Source organism: Muntiacus reevesi, chromosome 4 (genome assembly GCF_963930625.1).
Source record: "Muntiacus reevesi chromosome 4, mMunRee1.1, whole genome shotgun sequence".
Lineage (NCBI taxonomy): Eukaryota > Metazoa > Chordata > Mammalia > Artiodactyla > Cervidae > Muntiacus > Muntiacus reevesi.
This window is the reverse complement of record NC_089252.1, coordinates 39,070,463-39,089,163: the sequence shown is the minus strand read 5'-3', so window position 1 is coordinate 39,089,163 and position 18,701 is coordinate 39,070,463. Positions and strand designations below refer to the sequence as shown.

Sequence of the window (18,701 nt, the reverse complement as noted above, 5' to 3'; positions counted from 1 at the left end):
ATGGGATAAACCCCCCCCAGAGAAAGGCAGAGGCTTCTCCTCTGGCCTTTCAGGTCAGAGCTCACCGGCCGGTGGCCTCTGGGGCTCGTAGGAAGAGCTCAGGATGGGTCTCGATTTCTCCCTGACAAAAGATATCTCTGAAATCCTAAGTCCACCTGCTCCAATCCAGCAGACCAGCCACGGTTTCTCTGCCCAAGGCCAGGAGTGACCAGAGCTGCCCCGCGGGGTGTCAGGACACCAGGCAGACACCACACTGCTCACGCGTCTTTATTTATTGAGCTGAGAATTCACACAGGTAGCATCATACAGCAAATCATTTCCAGGGCTGGATAAAAATGATTGTCACTCACCGCGCTTCACAAAAATTTCTTTTAATGAATAAATAATCTGATGAAATCAAAAATATTTACAATATAAACACACAGGAAGAACTTCAGATCTGTGAACCTGATCGCCGACCTCCGCCTTCCCGAACCGAACGCCTCCCGAGCTTTTCCCTCGGAAACGATACAAATCTGATAGAAACAACAACTCATACAACATCTCTTGGTTCATTATACGTTTATCTGTTAGTCTTGGAAAGCTACATATATTATGCGACATGTTAAAATACAAATATTAACTAAAATAATATATTATCATAATGCCAGGTAGCATTCTCCACAGAACGAAAATGTACACTCAGCTGTGACAATAACAAACGTTCACGGTCCACAAAATAATACCCCAAAGGTACAAATTCCTTCATAAGAATATAATTGTGCTCTTCAATTTACCATCTGTCTGCGCTGCTCGAAGGGGCCGGTGCCCAGGAGGACAGGGTTGGACCACTGGGTGCTGTGGGTGGGTTTCGGTCAGGCAGCAGCACTGTTGGGAATCGGGCAGTGCAAGCATTTTAGAAACACTTTTTTTCTTGGACTCTTTTTTAAAAAGAGCCAATTAGGCAAAGCAAAATAAGCATATGGAGCTGTCTTCATCTCATCGGCACAAACACCGTAGCACGCGTCCTGGCTGCGCAGGATGGCAGGTTGGTGTGCGGGGCTCTTCACGCCGTCAGCCAGTGTTCAAGTATTCTAGGGCTACCTCGTAGCAGAACTTGTACTGATCCTGGAACACAGAAGGGACACAACATCAGCGCCGCCACAGCAGGTCCCATTTCTCTGAGAGCAATGATGCTGTGCGTGAATGCGTGCTCAGTCAAGTCCGACTCTGTGTGACCCCATGGACTGTAGCCCGCCAGGCTCCTCTGTCCGTGGGATTGTCCAGGCAAGAATACTGGAGTGGGTTGCTGTTTCCTTCTCCAGGGGATCTTCCAGACTCAGGGATCGAACCTGCCTTTCCTCTACTGGCAGGCAGATTCTTTACCACTGAGTCACCTCGGAAGCCCCCATTAGGGCTTTAATTGGAAGCAATCAACCCAAGAAGGAGGTGAATCAGAAACGAGCCAGGCTGTCACAGTCCTGGACCACACGCGTATTCACTGTTTGCAGATATTTCACACAAGGTCGATGAAAGAGTATTCTGAAATCTATGCTTGTGAGACTTCTTGGAAAGTTCCAGACAACTGAATCACACGTGTTTGTCCACATGTGTAAGTGCACCTGTCATATCAACACCTTGAGGACAAATTATGGGAAAGCCAGGAGGTGGACTGGGAGGGAGGCTGGAGCCTTCACAATTTGCTCAGTGAGTAAACATGGCTTCATGCCTGGCCCGGCTTTACCTCTGATTATCAGTCAGCAGGACTCCCTCCAGTTTATGAGTGGTTATTAAGCCCCTCTTGAGTATCAAGTACCTTCACCTGCCTCCTGACTCTGAGAAGTCCATGGTCCAAAGAGGAGGATGAGATAGGGACCCAAGGGCCCCCAAGAGGCAGAGCTGAGTGGGGCCCATGAATGGTCCCCAATTTGGATGCAGCGGAGGGGGGAGCAGCAGTTCTCAGGGGAGATGTGAGAGGGTGGCAGGTGATGGGGAGCTGGAGGAGGAGCATGTGGACTGGGGGAGGTGGATATTGAGTACCTTGGATTGCCCAGAACAGTCTCGACTGAAGCCTGTTATCTTGACGGAATGGATAGTTGAAGCCTCATTTGCTCTCAAAAGTTTCCCAGTCTGAATGATAAAGCCCGTGGGCCTCCTGACTGTGGTCCTCCTAGCAGGCTGCCCAGGTAGAGATGGCAGAACGGGGACAGGCACTGGGGGCAACGTCTGATGCCCTCCTGGGAGCCACATCCCAGTTTTTAATGGGGCAGCGAACTCGTTTCTCTTGAGCGTGGCTTTCTCAGATCCCAGACCAGCACCTGCGCAAGCCTCCAATTCACATTCTAGGATTTAGTATTTTGGGATCTGATACTTCTATTTTCAGAATATTTACAAGAAATCACTTGAATTTCAAAATCCTGACACTGCCAGCTCACGGCTGACACTGGCTGAGGCGAGCTCCAGTCATTGCTGTTTTTGTGAATCACACAGACAATTCTTTTTTTCTTTTTCGTGGAAACCTAAAAGATCAGTTCCTTCTTGCAGAAACGTGATTTTGAACAAAGCTAGCTGTGCAGTTAGTTTCAGTGCCGACTATGGACTGTCCTCTTAACAGAGTGCTTATGCACGCTCAGTCGCTCAGTTGTGTCGGAATCTGCAACCCCATGGACTGTAACCCACCAGGCTCCTCTGTCCAGGCAAAAATACTGGAGTGGCTTGCCAATTCCTCCTCCAGGGGATCTTCCCAACCCAGGAATCAAACCTGCATCTCTTGGATTGGCAGGCAGCTTCTTTACTGCTGATCCTTAACACAGTAAGATGCACTTACAGGGCCACGTGGCTGCTGCCTTGGGTCAAAGGTGAGTGAGGAAGCCTGGGAGGGGTTTCGGGTTCATCCCAAGGGGCGGCTGTGCCGGGGGGGGGGTGTCACTGAAGGTTCCCTGTCATAGGCATGACTACAGTTTTTCAAAATGAGTTCTCTCTCTCATCTCATCCCTAAGTAGGCTGCTAGCTCCACAGACTCTGTGATGACTGGTTCCGTACAGGGAATGAGCAGAAGGACCACAAATTTCTGGTCTCCTCCCCCAAGCACCTCGAAAAACACCTGAAATCTTCCCACTTGGAACCTGATTACACTTGATCACCAGGTACAGCCCATCTTTGGCGGTTTCCTCGCTTTTGAACAGTATAATTAAGCCACATGAGTGATCTCTGCTTCAGGGGAGAAAGGGCGTTTATGCTTTGGTCCCAGGATCTCCCAACCTAGGTGACATTAGCTGATGATGTGAGCATCTTTGTGCTGGACCATAACCAGGGTAACTGGCAACTCCTCTTCAAGACCCCTGCCCCCACCTTCGCTTCAGATGCCCCTTGCTCTCACAAAATGGGGAGAACGTGAAACTTGAAAGGGTACCCCACGTGAGGTCAGGCTGTAAGAGTTCTCGCCCTCAGGGAGGGCATGGGAGGCCTTGGTGCTGGCGGGCAGCTGCAGGCAGCTCCCCCAAGGGCCGGACAGTGCCTTTGTCTGCGGAACGTGGCCCCACAGTCAGCCTGTCACTTCAAACACCCCATGTTGCCTGAGAAGTTTCAAAGAGATTGTGCACTCACCTGGGGCAGAGCTTCCCCCTCCCCGCCTCTGCACACACACCTGCTTTTGGAAACGAACACCAGCTTCAGTCTCAGCTGGATCCTTGCTGACAAGTGGAAAGATGCTTCTGCCCGACGCGCCTGCCAGGAGGCGAAGTGGGCCCATGCGCCAATAACCTCAGGTGGGACTGTTTGGATCAGTGTTCCCAGGGGGTGGCACCAGGTGACCAACCTCTGTGTCTATGAGACCCCCAGGGGGCAGCTGCCTGTCTCTGACGATAGATGGATGAGTCGTTACGCTCAGTATAGCTTTGAAAGAGTCTGAAGCACTTTTTCCCTTTCCAAGGCCACATGCAGTCTGTGCATCTGGCTCTCTAATCAGACCCATCGGCCTGTGGCCACTGCCTTCCCTGGCCCAGGGAGCAGCTCGGGTCCCCATTCTCGGGTTTGGTAAAGAGAAGAAACGGGAAGTGGGCTTGGCCTGCCCCGCCACCGCCGTGGCCATACTGCAGGACCAGCCTCTTATCCTTCTGAGCCGAGTTTCTCACCTGCGGCACATCACACGGGCTCTGTCTACCCCCGTCTTCTGGGGCGCGGCCTGGCTCCTGTATCTGTGGAGTGCCCCAGGTTATCCAACGTGTGGATGGGCTGAGGGCCTTTCTAGACCATCCATGAACTTAACCTCGGCTGCACATTAGGTCACCTGGGGCGCTTGTCCCACGGCTGCTGCAGCCAGGTCTGTGTCACCTGGATCAGCCTCTGGGGTGGGCCTGGGGCTCAGAATTTTTGAAAGGTCCCATTAAAGAGAAGTCAATGTCATGGAGATAGAGACTAGAGCTGTCGTTGTGGGGGGAGGGGCAAGTGGAGTGACGCTGGTGAGGGTACAAATTTTCAGTTATAAGAGCAGTGAATTCCACAGCTCTACCATACAGCACAGTGACCAGAGTTAGTTATATGGAATTGTACCCTTGAAACTTGCTGACCACAGATCGCAAGCATTCTGATCGCACAGACTCAGCTGCGCTCACTCCGAGAGGCCACAGTCGTGCTGATCACCGTGGTCGAGGGAACCACTCCACAACGACTGAGTGTGTCAAGTCAGCACGTTGGCCAGAGCTCCCACCGCCTCCCGGGGACAGTAACTTCCTCGGGTAAGATCTGGCTCCTAAAGGCTGCTTGTCTGTTAACACGGAGACCTGGGAACTTCAAAGCCAAGTGCAGAAGCAAAGGTGAGAGAGGACTGTGTGTTGAAGCAGCTGGTTTCCCAGCAACCGTACAAGATGCAAAGTGGCTCAGCGCGGGGGACCCCATCTACGTCTGACCAGGTCAGTAGCGCCAATCTCAGGCTGCACTGTGGCAGTAAGTAGGCCCCTCAGGGATCCAGGCCTTTGATGAGGGCTGGCGGCTGGCTGAAGAGGTGGATCACTGTGAAGCTGGGCAGCAAGAGGGGTCAGGAGACAAACCCAGTGGCCCTGCCTCATCAAAACATCTTGTTTAGTCGATCAGTCCTGTCAGACTCTTTTGTAACCCTATGGACTGTAACCTGCCAGGCTCCTCTGTCTATGGGATCTCCCAGGCAAGAATACTGGAGTGGGTTGCCACTTTCCTCCTCCAGGGGATCTTTCTGACCCAGGTTTGAACCTGGGCCTCCTGTAATGGCATTGGATCTTTTACCACTGTGACACTAGGAAAGTCCATGAAGACATCTAGTCTTGTGCTAAAATGATTTTGCTTCCTGGCAATCCACTGCCTTTTCCCTGGAGCCTCCAGACCTAAACATTTGACAAAATAAATCTGTAGGCCCTTTGACTCTCCCTTGAGAGTGCCATGCTTCAAAATGGACGGGGAAGTTTCTAACTCAAATGCAATTTGGAAAAATAATCAGAGCCTCAAGGGGAGATGGAGATGGGCCCACTTTGATCCCTTTGGAACATTCATCCTGCCCTGATAGGGAGATGGGGGGATGGGGGTTGTGGCAGCATGTTTTGGGGTCTGAATGGAAGGATGAGCAGACCCAGAGGGGCATGGCCAGGGTCCCCATGCCCACCTGCCTGCCTCCTGGTGGCCAGAATGGGGTCTGCTCTAGGGAGCCCTGGCTCTCGCCTCCTCCCGCAAAGAGACAGCTAGGAGCGAGCTTCTCAGCTACTGGTATCACATTCTCTACTTAGGAGAGACTCAAGTCTTGGATGGTCTTTTATGCCCAATAAAATTGTACCAGGTTTTATCACCCTGACCTGAATTAGTTCTCTCAGCCAACACACACACACACATACATACACACACATAGATACACACACACACGAGCGCCAAACTAAACAGAAACTGTACTCACAGCAAAAACAAACACGCCAGCGATAAGAGCCCTGATTCAACTCAAGAAGCTTCAAGCCCACTGAAAAGAGCACCGTGACATTTTCCTTTTGGTCACCAGATAAGATCTATTATCCTACCAGGAGGCACCGTGACAGATTCATCAGACATTTTTCTCAGGAAATTGCAGGACTTTCTTACATTTCTTAGCCGCTGAGCTTATCATAAAACTGGTGCGGACCTTTGGGGTTCTGGGAATCCGAGGATCCTGTTTCTCTTTCAGAACCACATATGAATAGAGAAATGCCCAGGTTATGATGGGAAAGTGAGCTGTGGTCAGGAGCTGCCTTCATGGAAAAGCACTCCGTCCTGCAGTCTGCACCATGGATCTGGGAAAAGCCTTGCTGCTTTTGCCCAAAAAACTCGTGAGTGAAGGAAGCTCAGCAGAGCCATTCGGGGAAAGGCCTGGAAGGGTCTGTTTCTAACGATGTGCTTAAGTCAGGCTGCAGTGAGGAGATTACACTTTTTTAAAAAAGTCAAGGTCACTTTACTCAGATGACAACTAATGTTTGGAAGCTACATGCCTGTCCCTGAGTCAGGGCATTAAATACCAAATGATGTCACAGAATAGTTTCATTTATGCATTTGTTTCCAGCCTCTGCCAATCTGCTTATCTGTCCTAAACTAGGGCCACCTCTAACTGCCCTCAACCCAGAAGATGGGGAATTCTGGGTGGGGGAACTCTAAAATTCAGGAGGTCCCAGGGAGTGCTTAGATGGCATCACCTACTCAATGGATGTGAGCCTGAGCAAACCCCGGGAGATAGTGGACAGGGAAGCCTGGCCTGCTGCAGTCAGTCCATGGGGTCACAAAGCATCAGACACGACTTAGTGACTGAACAACCTGGGAAGTGAGACTCCTCTGACCAGTGAAGTCTGGACACAGAACCTGGCCCATCCACATGAAATCTGGACTGTGTGAAAGGCACTGATAAGCACCACGTGTACACATGCTGCTGCTCCCGAAGCCTCCTCGCTTGCACCCAGTGCTTTTTTTTTTTTTACCTGCTCCAGGTGGGCTGCTGGTCACACTGTGCCCTGTAGACACCTGCAGTCTCAGGGATGGGCTTTCTCACCTGGGGCGCCTCCAAAACACTTGCACACATGTCATCACAGAGGATGATCTGAACAAACCAACATCACCCCTGGTTTACACAACTCAGGCTCAGGAGAGTCGAGTGACATGCTCAAGGCGATGTCAGAGTTATCTGAGTTCACTTCACTTGAATGAGCAGAGTTGAGACTAGAGGGCAGGTTTGAGGGGCGTTCCCAGGGGAGGATAGGGAAAATATGGAAACAGTGGCAGATTTTATTTTCTTGGGATCCAAAGTCACTATGGACAGAGACAGTCATGAAATTAAAAGACACCTGCTACTCGGAAAAAAAGCTACAACAAACCTAGACACCATATTAAAAAGCAGAGATATCACTTTGCTGACAAAGGGCCATATAGTCAAAGCCATGGTTTTTTTCAGTAGTCATGTATGGATGTGAGAATTGGACCATAAAGAAGACTGAACACCGAAGAATTGATGCTTTTGAATTGTGGTGTTGGAGAAGACCCTTTGGAGTCCCTTGGACTGTAGGAAGATCAAAGCAATCAACCCTAAAGGAAATCAACCCTGAATATTCATTGGAAGGACTGATGCTGAAGTTGAAGCTGCAAAACATTGGCCACCTGATGAGAGCTGACTCATTGGAAAAGACCCTGATGCTGAGAAAGATTGAGGGCAGGAGGAGAAGGGGTCAAGAGAGGATGAGATGGTTAGGTAGAATCATCGACTCAATGGATATGAGTCTGAGCAAACTCCAGGAGATAGTGAAGGACAGGGAAGCCTGGTGTGCTACAGTCCATAGGGTCACAAAGGGGTGGAAACGACTTAGTGACTGAACAGCAACCACCCAGGGCAAGGTGGGGAGCAGCAGTGTGGGGGGTACAGCCCTTTAATCGAAGAAGCCAACATGGTAATTGCTGATGGTTTTGAGAGTCTGCACCTGGCTGAAGAGGTGCCTGTTTGTTAAATTCCCAGGGCAGCACATGCATCTGGAAACCAGAACAGCTCACGAAGCACCCGGCACATCTCTAGGGGGAGCAGATGGCCCTGGATGCTGAGCAGGGCTCGGGTGGGTCCCAGGAGCTGGCCATCAAGGGCGGGGCCACGACTGTTTCCTCACCTTCAGAATGACTCTCCGCTCCGTCTTTAGTCCTGTTACGTTATTGACAGTGTTAAACCCCGGCTGCAGTGCTGTGGGCCGGGGAAGCACACTTTCCAAGCTCCTCAGGGACTCCACCTCTTCCTGCCGCCCTCCCCCCGCCCCACCACAGTCCACTCTCTCCACCTTGGGATGAATCCCTCTGTCTCCTTCAGATCCTTCCTCCACTAACAGAGAAATACAAAAACCTCATTGAAAAGCATCCTCCTTTAAACTGTTCTCATATTCTCGAGTCACAGCAGTCGGCATTTCAACAGCTCCGCACAATAAAGAGATTTCATGAAATTCCCGAAGAAAACCATTCTACCTGGTTCTTTGTTTCTGCACCTCTTTCATCCTCTCCTCAGATACCCGCCATAATTAAAAGCAATCGTCCGGATGTCAAACTCCAATACCCAGCTTTGATAAATATTAGGTGATTAAGCTATTTATAAAATCTGTAATTTGAAAATCTGGCATTTCATGCGCTATGATTATTTCTTCTCCGTGAAGACGAAGTGCTTAGCCATGTGGAAGGTGCTGCTGAGAATGGCAATTAATCAGGATGTGTGCTTGTGAGTTTCAACTATTTCCACGTGTCAGATGTGTTGAGAGGAGCCTACTGGTGAAAAGGCAAGAGGAAGGGAGAAGGAGGGAGAAAAACTCGGACGAGCAAAGCGAATGTACCTTGAGCACGAGCCTCTCCCACCAGGGATCGGACTGAGCTAGCCAGGAACGCCCCCTGCACCCCAACCCCGAGTGGGATGACAGATGGACAGGGTCCTACCAGCAGGTCCACCATGTTGGGCTTGTTGTTCCTCAGCGTCTTCACGGCGTGGAAGACGTCCACCGTCCGCTGGTGCCGGAGCATCTCGCAGACGATGCTGATGGCACAGAAGGTCCCGCTGCGGCCGCCCCCATTCCTGCAGGGAGAGGAGAGGCAGGTGGTGGGTCTGGGTCACCCTCGCAGCGCATGGCTCACACCACCTGGTCACACCTGCTGCCCAAGCCCTCCTGGCTGGGATGTTCCACCCAGGCAAGCCCTTCTATCTGATGCAAACGGAGCCCAGAGCCCACAGATCATCTGACCAGAGGTGATGGGAACCCGGCTTGCTCTCCCAGCTCCACCTCCACCCTCATGAGGTAACCTGATACGGCGGCAGCTTTATGCAAAGGGGTCCACCCAGGAAAATTTTCAATACACAAACAGCTCATGCAGTGTCTGCAGGAAAACTGGGATGGGTGTGGGTCATGCTCAAAGATGGATTTGGCCTTAGACAATCCATTAGCATTTCATGCTTTATCTATAAAACCTAAATGAATCAGGAGGGAAGGGGGCAGTGCACAACCTTGGAAAGAATGACATAGCCAGAGGGCACAACATAAACTGATTAGATCCAAATGGGTACTAGAGGGCAGACAAGTCAACTTGACTAAACCTTGATCCTCAGTTCAAGCTCATTGCAACACACCAGCAAGCTAAATGACACACCCAGAGGTGCCATGGCAGTTCCAAAGGGGACCATCAAAGACCAAAAGGTGGGCAGGACCCAACCCCTGGAAATCCCCGACCCTTCCCCAGATAGTTGGAATAATCCCCCCACTCACTAGCCTAGGAAATTACCCATCCCATAAAAGGGAATCATAACCATATTTAGAGACTGCCACACTCGCTCTCTGCTATGGCCCACACTCTGCCTGTGGAGCATGTTTCTTTCTGAATAAATACACTTCCTACCTATCACTTTCTCTCTCACTGAATACTTTCTGCAATGAGAGACCAAGAAACTGAGTTTCATTAGGTCCTGAAAACAGGTCTCTGATCTCAGTCACAAACCCAAGACCATGGGTTTTGGCTGGGTTCCAGTCCCAATTTGAGATAAACGACTTCATAAGGGCTCTTTCAAAATAAAACTATTTTGGATTAATTTTAATTGTACAGAATCACTGCAAAAATAGCAAAGAGAGTTCTCTGCATGCTTACCTCCCCTGATATGAAGGTCTTACATAACCATAGCAGATGGTCAAAACCAGGAAGTTAATGCTGGTATAATGCCACTGACTAACCTACAGACCTTGGTCAAGGTGTCCAGTTTTTCTACAACCGTCCTTTCTTCTGGTCCAGGAGTCAGTCCAGGACCCACCTAGCATTTAGGCATCTCATCTCTTCAGTGTTTCCTATGAGCTGTGTCTTCAGTCTTCCCTTGTCTTTCTTGACCTTGACACTTTCAAAGAGGACTGGTCAGTTGTTTTGCAGAATATGGAATACAGAATGAGATGTAGAAAACAGCGATGGTCCCCCATCTATGATATGAGAAGTCATCACAAAATACAAATTGTATAAAGTGCTTTCATTTTGATTCATCTGATCATTGGACATGAGGTTATGTACTTTGGCAAGAAAACCATGGAAAGACGGTCGCCTCCTTCAAAGGTTCATGGTGTTGAACTGTCTTGTTGCTAGCGATGCTGACCTTGGTTGCTTATTAAGATGTCTGGCAGATTTTTTCACCATGTAGTTATGATACTTCTCTTTGTAGCTAATAAGTATCTTTGGAAAAATACACTGGGATTATGTAACTATCTTGTTCTCCTTAAAGCTTCATCCGCTGTTGCTAGTGTCCATTGATGGATCCTGTCTGCAATAGCGTTCACTGTGCTGCTTGTTGTTCAGTTATTAAGTCATGTCCAACTCTTTCTGACCCCACGAACTCCAGAACACCATGCTTCCCTGTCCTTCACCATCTCCCTGAATTTGTTCAAACTCATGTCCATTGAGTCAGTAATGTCATCCAATCATCTCATCCTCTCGTCCCCTTCTCCTCCTGCCTTCAATCTTTCTCAGAATCGGGATCTCTTCCAATGAGTCGGCTTTTCACATCAGATGGCCAAAGTATTGGAGCTTCAGCTTCACCATCAGTCCTTCCAATGAATATTCAAGGTTGATTTCCTTTAGGATGGACTGGTTTGATCTCCTTGCTGTCTAAGGGGCCCTCAAGAGTCTTCTCCAGTACCACAGTTTGAAAGCATCAATTTTTGGCGCTTAGCCTTCTTTATGGTCCAACTCTCATATCCATACATGACTCCTGGAAAGACTACAGCTTTGTCTCTATGGAACTTTGTCAGCAAACTGACATCTCTGACATCTGCCTAATTGGTTTCCACATCCCTCTTTCCTTCTACATCCTGCTCTAAAGAGAGAACTCTCAGCCACTGCTTGAAAATCTATTTATTTATATTATTTATGTCACTTTAAACGTATACATATCAATTTCATTTCTTTGAGCCAAAATAGTATCCATATTTATTTTGTTGCTGAAATCGTTCCGGCTTTGGCCATTAGGAGCTCCATCAGGCTGGTTCCTCCAATCCTTTTCAAGCACATCCTTACTTTCTAGAACCATGAGATTTTCTAACTGGTCCTGTAACTTCTCCCTTGTACCAGCTCTGGAATCAACCACTTTTCCAAGGATGTAAAGGACCTTTTTTAAAAAAAAAAAAATAACTAAACACAATACCATTGTCATTACACCTAAAATAAACACTACAGTTTAATAGAATCAAATTTCTAGGTACTGTCCAAATTTCCCAGGTTGTTTCAGACTTCTTACAGTTGACTTTTTCAAATCCTCATCCAAGCAAAGTCCACACACTGCATTTGGTTGACAAGTCTTGCAAGTTTATTTTAATCTGTGGGTTCTTTTTGTTCTCTCATTTTTTCCTCCTGGCAATTTATTTGCTGAGGAAATGGGGTCATTTTCCCTGCAGACAGCCCTACATTCTGGGTTGTTCTCATTCACTGCATTTCTGAGAATCATTTAACCTACCAATCTCTAAATCTGTGCTTTCTGTTAATTGGGATTTAGCCCCAGAGTTTCATAAGAATTCAGGATTTTTTTTTCTTTCTGGATAGATAAATATACTTTATAAGTGAACTTTCATTAGGAAGCAGGCATAGGATATCAACTTGTTTCATGATTTTAAGATTGATCATTGTGTTCCAATGCCAGCTTGATCATCCCATGCTTAAGTTCCAAATCAGTTTTTTAAATAAAGTATACCATACCTACAATTAAGTCCACAAGTGGTTAAGTACAGATCCTAGTTAACTTCTGCAAATGCATACAACATGTAACCACCATTCGGATCAAGATACAGACCATGATTCAGCCCCCTGGATTCCTTCTCCCCAGTATTCCTTCCTCACCAAAACTACCAACACCTTCAAGATAATCTCTGTTCTCATGTCTAGCATCATTAGTTTTGATGTTTTTGAATTTTGTAAACATGGAATCATACAACATATACTCTTTTGAGTCTGGCTTATTTTGTTTAATATTATCTGTGTGAGAAGCACCCATGTTGTACCAGTAGTTTGTCCTCTTACACTGTGTGTGTTAGTCGCTCAGTTGTGTCCAAGTCTTTGGGACCCCCATGGACTGTAACCCGCCAGGTTCCTCTGTCCATGGAATTCTCCAGGCAAGAATACTGGAGTGGGTAGCTGCTTCCTTCTCCAGGGAATCTTCTGGACCCAGGGATTGAGCGCAGGTCTCCCGAATTGCAGACAGTTCTTTACCATCTGAGCCACCGGGGAAGCCTTTTCTTCTCACGTTGCTGAGAATAATTCCATTGAGTGGCTATACTGCTGTATAATTTCTTTATCTAGGAGCTGACGAATGTTTGGGCTGTTTGCAGTTTCCCATATTACGAGTATATTTGCTATAAGCACATCTCCTATTGCATTTATAAGTCATTTCTGCAGTCACAGGCCTCACAGCAGAAGAACTCAGAGGATATATTTATATTTACCTTTGCTAAATGCTGTTAAAGGGCTTCCCAGGTGGCGCTAGTGGTAAAGAATCCACCTGCCAATGCAGGAGATAGAGACATAGGTTTGATGCCTGGGTCAGGAAGATCCCCTGGAGGAGGGCATGGCAACCCACTCCAGTATTCTTGCCTGGAGAATCCCATGGACAGAGGAGTTTGGTGGGCTACAGTCCACAGGGTTACAAAGAGCTGGACACGACTGAAGTGACTTAGCATGCACGCATGCATACACATATGCTATTTAAATGGTTCCAAAATGGTTGTATGTGCTTACTTTGTTCCAACAGTGTTTTGGAGTCCAGTTACTCTACAGTCTCCCGACACTTAGAACCAGTTATTTAAATTTTAGACATTCTGGTGAGAATGTAGGGGCACCCAATTCTGCTGTATTTTAGTGCATATTCTCCTGAAAACTAATGATGCCTTTTGTATGCTTATTGGCTATTTGGACATTCTTTTTGAAAAAATGAAGTTCTTGTCAAGCATTTTGCCCAACAGTTGAATTGTCTGTCCTTTTCCTGTCAAATTCAGCAGTTCTATGGCATGCTGGCTATGAATTCTTTGTCAGATGTATGCAGCACAGACGTCAGTGTCCTGTGTTTCCACTCTCCCTGGATGAACGGGAGTGCTCAGCTTTAATGATCCAGTTTTCCAATGTCTTCCTTTATGGCCGTTATTCTGTGTCCTGCGTAACTCATCTCTGATTACTCCTTCGGGTGAAGCTTTTCTGTAGAAGCTCAGTTGTCTTCCTTTGCAGGTCTGAAGAGAGCATGCACTGGAGATGCTCTCTGCGTAGCGTGAGAAGGGAGACCACTGGCCTGCAGCTGGTGTCCTGCTGTGGGACCTTGCTGTGAGTCAGGGGACCCCGAGGTGTGGCTGTTCCTGGATTTTTCTCTTCTGCTCTTTAGTCTCTTTTCTTTCTCTGCATTGACACCTCACTGTTTCTCCTCCATTGGCTTTTCACCTAACACTTTCAGCAGCTGTCAATGACCACTGTCTACATCCATTATTTTCATCAAGCATTGAAAAAGCATGAGACCTTAATTCTATCCATTTCGACTAGTTTTATTAGCTGGAAGACGTGTATAAAGAAAAAGAATTCCCTGCTTGCTTTCTCAGTTCACAGCCCTGAAGGGCGTCCCTGGAATGGATGCTCTGCCCACGGCCAGTAGGTGGCACTGCGCTATACTGAATAGGAAGAAATTCTCATCTTGCGTGGACAGCAGGTTGCCTGTGGGTCAAAGCAACGTTTCCTGGCCTGAGCTGGAGGATACCAATTTTAACCTAACTCTGTTCCTACAACTAAAACACCTTAGATTAAGATTTTAAAATCCTGACAACAGTCAGCATTGTCCCCAGCCTGGGTCTCACGCCCCCTGTGATATGGACACCGTAAATGGCAGCCCCATGGGGACAGCTGGGACTTCAGAGTCGGGGGGAGGATGGTTCCCAGAGAAAAGTCCAGGTTCTCTCAGCAGGAGGAGGGGCCGGGGGCTCGGCTAGCAGGAGGGCAGAGGCAGCAGGTGCCTGCAGTGTCTACTGGGTGAGAGAGCAGCCACTGTCTTAGGTATCACGTGGGCAGGGGGTGGAACTGTTCAGTCTGGGGTCACAGCCATGCCTTGGAGAGCGTGTCTACACCGTCTACGAGGTGCAGTGCTTAATGGGTCTTTGCATCTTCCCCCCAGGCCCCTCCTGGGGCCTCAGATCTCCCAGGACTGGGATGTAGCCCCCCCGCTGTCCATTTTTTCTGTTATGATTGAAAAAAAAAACTTTATTGTAGTAAAAGTCACATGACATAAAACATACTATTTTAACCATATTTAACTGTGCAGTTCTGTGGCACTAAGTGCCTTCACATTCTTGTACAACTCACCATCGTCCATAGCCTGAAAACCTTCACCTGCCTAAAGTGAAACTGTCCCCATTAAACGCTAGCTCCCTATTCTCCCCCACCCTCGATCCTGGCACCTACCAAGGGACGAATACTTTCTGACTCTATGAATCTGACAATTCTAGGTACACCTTGTACAAGTGGAATCAAACAGTATTTGTCTGCACCTACTGTATACCGGAATGCACTTTTAAGGTGAACTTAATACATGTGGGATGCAGCCATTTGGGTCCCAGGGCTGGCCCTGGTCAGGAAGCTTCTAGGAAGCGTGATGTTCCTAGTTCCAGAGGCTGGCAGGCTCCTGCTGCAGAAATCGGTAACTGCAAGCTGTTTTTGCATCCTCAAGAAAACCTAGCCGATCAAATACAAGCTCTCACTGAGATGTCGATTATCCTCGCTGGGGCTGTATCACCTTACACAGGTGACCCTCTGACCTTATTCTGATCAGAAGTTAAGTCTGCAAGTAGAGGAGTAAAAATGGGGATGGGAGCAGTTCATTGATCCTTCTGGACGTTTTCTCAGTGGAGATGATTTTAATGAACTGGGTCCCTGAGAAGGAAGGGGAAGGTGGAGGGGAGGAGTCGGGGGAGTTCTGATGAAGGGCCAGTGTTGGTTGCTTCATAAGACTGTTTCTGAGGGGACAGAGGTTTCCTGACACATTCAGTGCTGAGAGGTGGCAGAGTCTGGGTTCCCAGATCTGGGGTGGGGGGTGGGGGCATCTTGTGAGATACGGCAGCAAGTGGAGTAACGAGCTGTTGGCCATGCTGGTTGCTGTAACCAGGGTCAGTGTCCCCGAAGCGGAGCTTTGTCTCCCTTCAATTTGGGAGAGAGTTCCCTGTGAGCCTGTTAACAGTGCTCCACCAAAAAGAGAAGGAAGCTTATATCCAGTGTCCACAGACTCTTCCCATCTCCCCAGACTGCGAGGCTTTCCAATCGCCGCCCATTAAGCCACCTCCAGCTGGTTGATTAGCTCCTATCCTTGCTCATGAGAAGATGCAAGTGAAAGTGCTTTGAAAAGCATGCAGACTCGAGCCACGGCTCGCAACCTCGGCCTCAGGCTGAAATAATCTGGGAGTTAAAAAAGCACTGTTGCCCGGTCTTCCCACCCCCAGAGATTTGGATTTAATTGTTTTGCTGTGATCTGGGCATGGCTTTTTTTTTTTTTTAAAAGCCCCCCAGATGTGCAGCCAAGGTTGGGAACCATTATTCCAAGGATCTCCCATTTTAGCACTTGTTAAAATTGCTGGTCTGGAGACCAGTCTGCAGACACTGGCTGTAACCAAATCTTCCCAATATATATCTATCCCCAGGCAAACAAAACAAAACAAAACTCTCTTAAAACCACAAAGAAGAAGGAGACACTTCCTCTGAAACCTCTGTCATGAAATCCAACAGAATCACCAATGAGTGTGCTGGTAAACCAGTTCTGCCATAACGGGGAGGGTCCCCTGATGGTGGCATTTGCTGACGTCCGTGACATAAACACGTCTGCCACAGAGGATTTCAGGTTACCAACAGTTTCACAACCAGCTCAGAAAATTCCCCAAAGCTTAACAACGTGCTCTCAAGAGCTGGAAGGAGCTCACTGAACCCACCCAGGTATTTTTTGGGGGAGGCAGCAGCTCCCATTCACAAGATTGGGGCTCAGTTTATAGCAGCGACATCCCCTCCAAAGGCAAAATGTGCATGTGCTTGCTTTCTGCAAGGTGAACCGAACATTTAACGAATGGACCGATGAGCTCTCGCCCAGATCTGCTTATTTCTTCTCCATTTATAGTGAACAAGGGGCGGTGAGCCGAGGCGTTAGGGCTGGGTGTCAGTCCGGTGGACGTGCATACTCACAGGCAATGCACGACCGTGCGACCCTCCCCGCCGTTGTACTCCTCCTGCCACTTGTCCACCTGGCGGATGAGCTTCAGGAAGGAGCGCTTGGACACCGGCGTGTCCCTGTACATCGGCCAGCCCAGGAACTGGAACTGCTGCACCATCCGGTACCCGTCCTGGGGCTGCAGAGAGCCGGGCGATTGGAGGGGAGCGGAGAGAAAAAAAAGCAGGCGTGACTCTCAGGGCCAAGTTCCAGCACGCTGACCCCACCTCCTCATGCCAGCGGGCCGGAGGGGGAAGGAGGGCCTGCCTGTAATTAACGAATGGACCGTCTATGGCCCGAGGAGTTAGGAGTCTGAATCACGAGCTGATATATAAAACACCAAGTGTTTCCAATGGGAGGCCAGACAGAAGTGAAGTGGAATGCTCACAGCTTTGCAAATGCCGCATGAAAAACAGCACACGACCTGAGCACTGACCACACTGGCCTAGAGTGGTAAACAGGCTTGATTTTAAGTACAGGTAAACTAAAAGTAAAAGATAAATTGTGCTCTGGCGATGTCTGTGAGTTCAGAGTGTTACTGATGACACCCTGTGTCCTGGGCGTATAATACAGTTCTGCTCACTAGCGTGACTCTTGCTAAGATATCAATAGTCTTTCACCATAATTAAACAGAATTATGCATGTGTGCTCAGTTGCATCCAACTATGCAACCCCATGGGCTAAAGCCCACCCGGCTCCTCTGTCCATGGGATTCTCCAGGCAAGAATATTGGAGTGGGTTGCCATGCCCTCCTCCAGGGGATCTTCCCGACCCAGGGATTGAACAGAACCTGTGTCTGTGTCTCCTGAGTCTCCTGCACTGGCAGGGGGATTTAAATAGAATTTTAAGAGTCAAATAACCAGGCCACGTGATTTTAGTCTGAACCTCTCGGGCTAAATCTTCCGTGGCTGCCGGTAGCACCCAACACAGGGGATCACTCTTGTTTCCTTCCTGGCTGTACCCCCCCACCAAACCCCTCAGCTCTTGGCCTCCCTTCCTCCCGGACGCTTGCTGATGCAGGCCCCAGGCTCAGTCCTTGGGTCCCTTTCTCTTCTCCATTTCTCTCTTGATGGTTTCATTCAGTCTCATGGCTTTAACTATTCCAGTGAGTCCTCAATCTGTGTCTCCAGACCTCGCTCCTGAATTTCACCCTCACAGATTCCAAGGTCTCCACGATATTCCAATGCAGGCATCAAACAGTCACTTTAAACCTAGCACGTACACAGTTGAACTGCCTTCCGTCTATGCGTGCTCAGACCCCTAACAATCCTGTTACCCGCACAGCTTTTCCCAATTTGGTTAATGTCTGTTCCATCCAGTTCTCAGGACCAACATGCTGACAGCTGCTCCTGAGTCCCTGGGATCCAACTGGTCACCCCATCCTATTGGCTCTGAGGCCAGACTGTATCAGAGCCCCCCCACCTCCCCCGCCCACTGCCGCTCTGCCCACCCTTGTCCTTTCCCACCTGGATTATTACAACAGCCTCCTGACCCGCTCCCTCACTGTCTGTCCCCAGCACAGATGCCAGAGCGTGCCTTCTAAAAGCTCGATTATAGCATAAGACTCTTCCACTCGGGACCCTGTGGCAGCACCTCCTTTCCTTCAGAGCAGAAGCCCCGATCGAGGTGGTGGCCTGCAGGGCCCTACGTGACCTCTGCCCCCTGGACCCCAACCTCAGCCCCGGCAGCTACTCCCGCCTTTGCCTCCTGGACTGCGGACACATCAGCTGCCTTGCTGTTACGGGACCCACCAGACAATCCCTCCACCTCCGGGCCTTTGCACTGACCGTCACTTCTGCCCCCCCAAGCCCCCTGCAGGAGAGCATGTGGCTGCCCCTCACGCCCACCGGGCTTCATTCACATGGCCCCTCTGCTCACACTCCGATCCAGGCCTGGCACCTTCTGCTTTCCCGTTTTTCTCTGACAGCACACAGCACTTTCTGGCAAATCTAACAGGCAATCTGTGCGTCCATCCTCTCCTGTCTGTCTC

General features: G+C 49.0%; 1 protein-coding gene across 4 annotated transcripts in view; it reads right to left on the bottom strand.

The window, feature by feature from the left end:
* Positions 1 to 351: 351 nt before the first annotated feature.
* The window catches only part of PTPRM (protein tyrosine phosphatase receptor type M), a 637,795-nt gene continuing 619,445 nt past the window's right edge, over positions 352 to 18,701 (bottom strand). For all 4 annotated transcript variants that reach the window (XM_065932554.1, XM_065932556.1, XM_065932555.1 and 1 more), the window contains 3 exons: positions 16,687 to 16,850; positions 8,914 to 9,049; positions 352 to 1,107 (listed from right to left, as the gene is read on the bottom strand). In XM_065932554.1, coding sequence (XP_065788626.1) covers positions 1,054 to 1,107; positions 8,914 to 9,049; positions 16,687 to 16,850 — 354 coding nt within the window. In that variant the 3' untranslated portion in view covers positions 352 to 1,053. The remainder of the gene's footprint in view (positions 1,108 to 8,913; positions 9,050 to 16,686; positions 16,851 to 18,701) is intronic.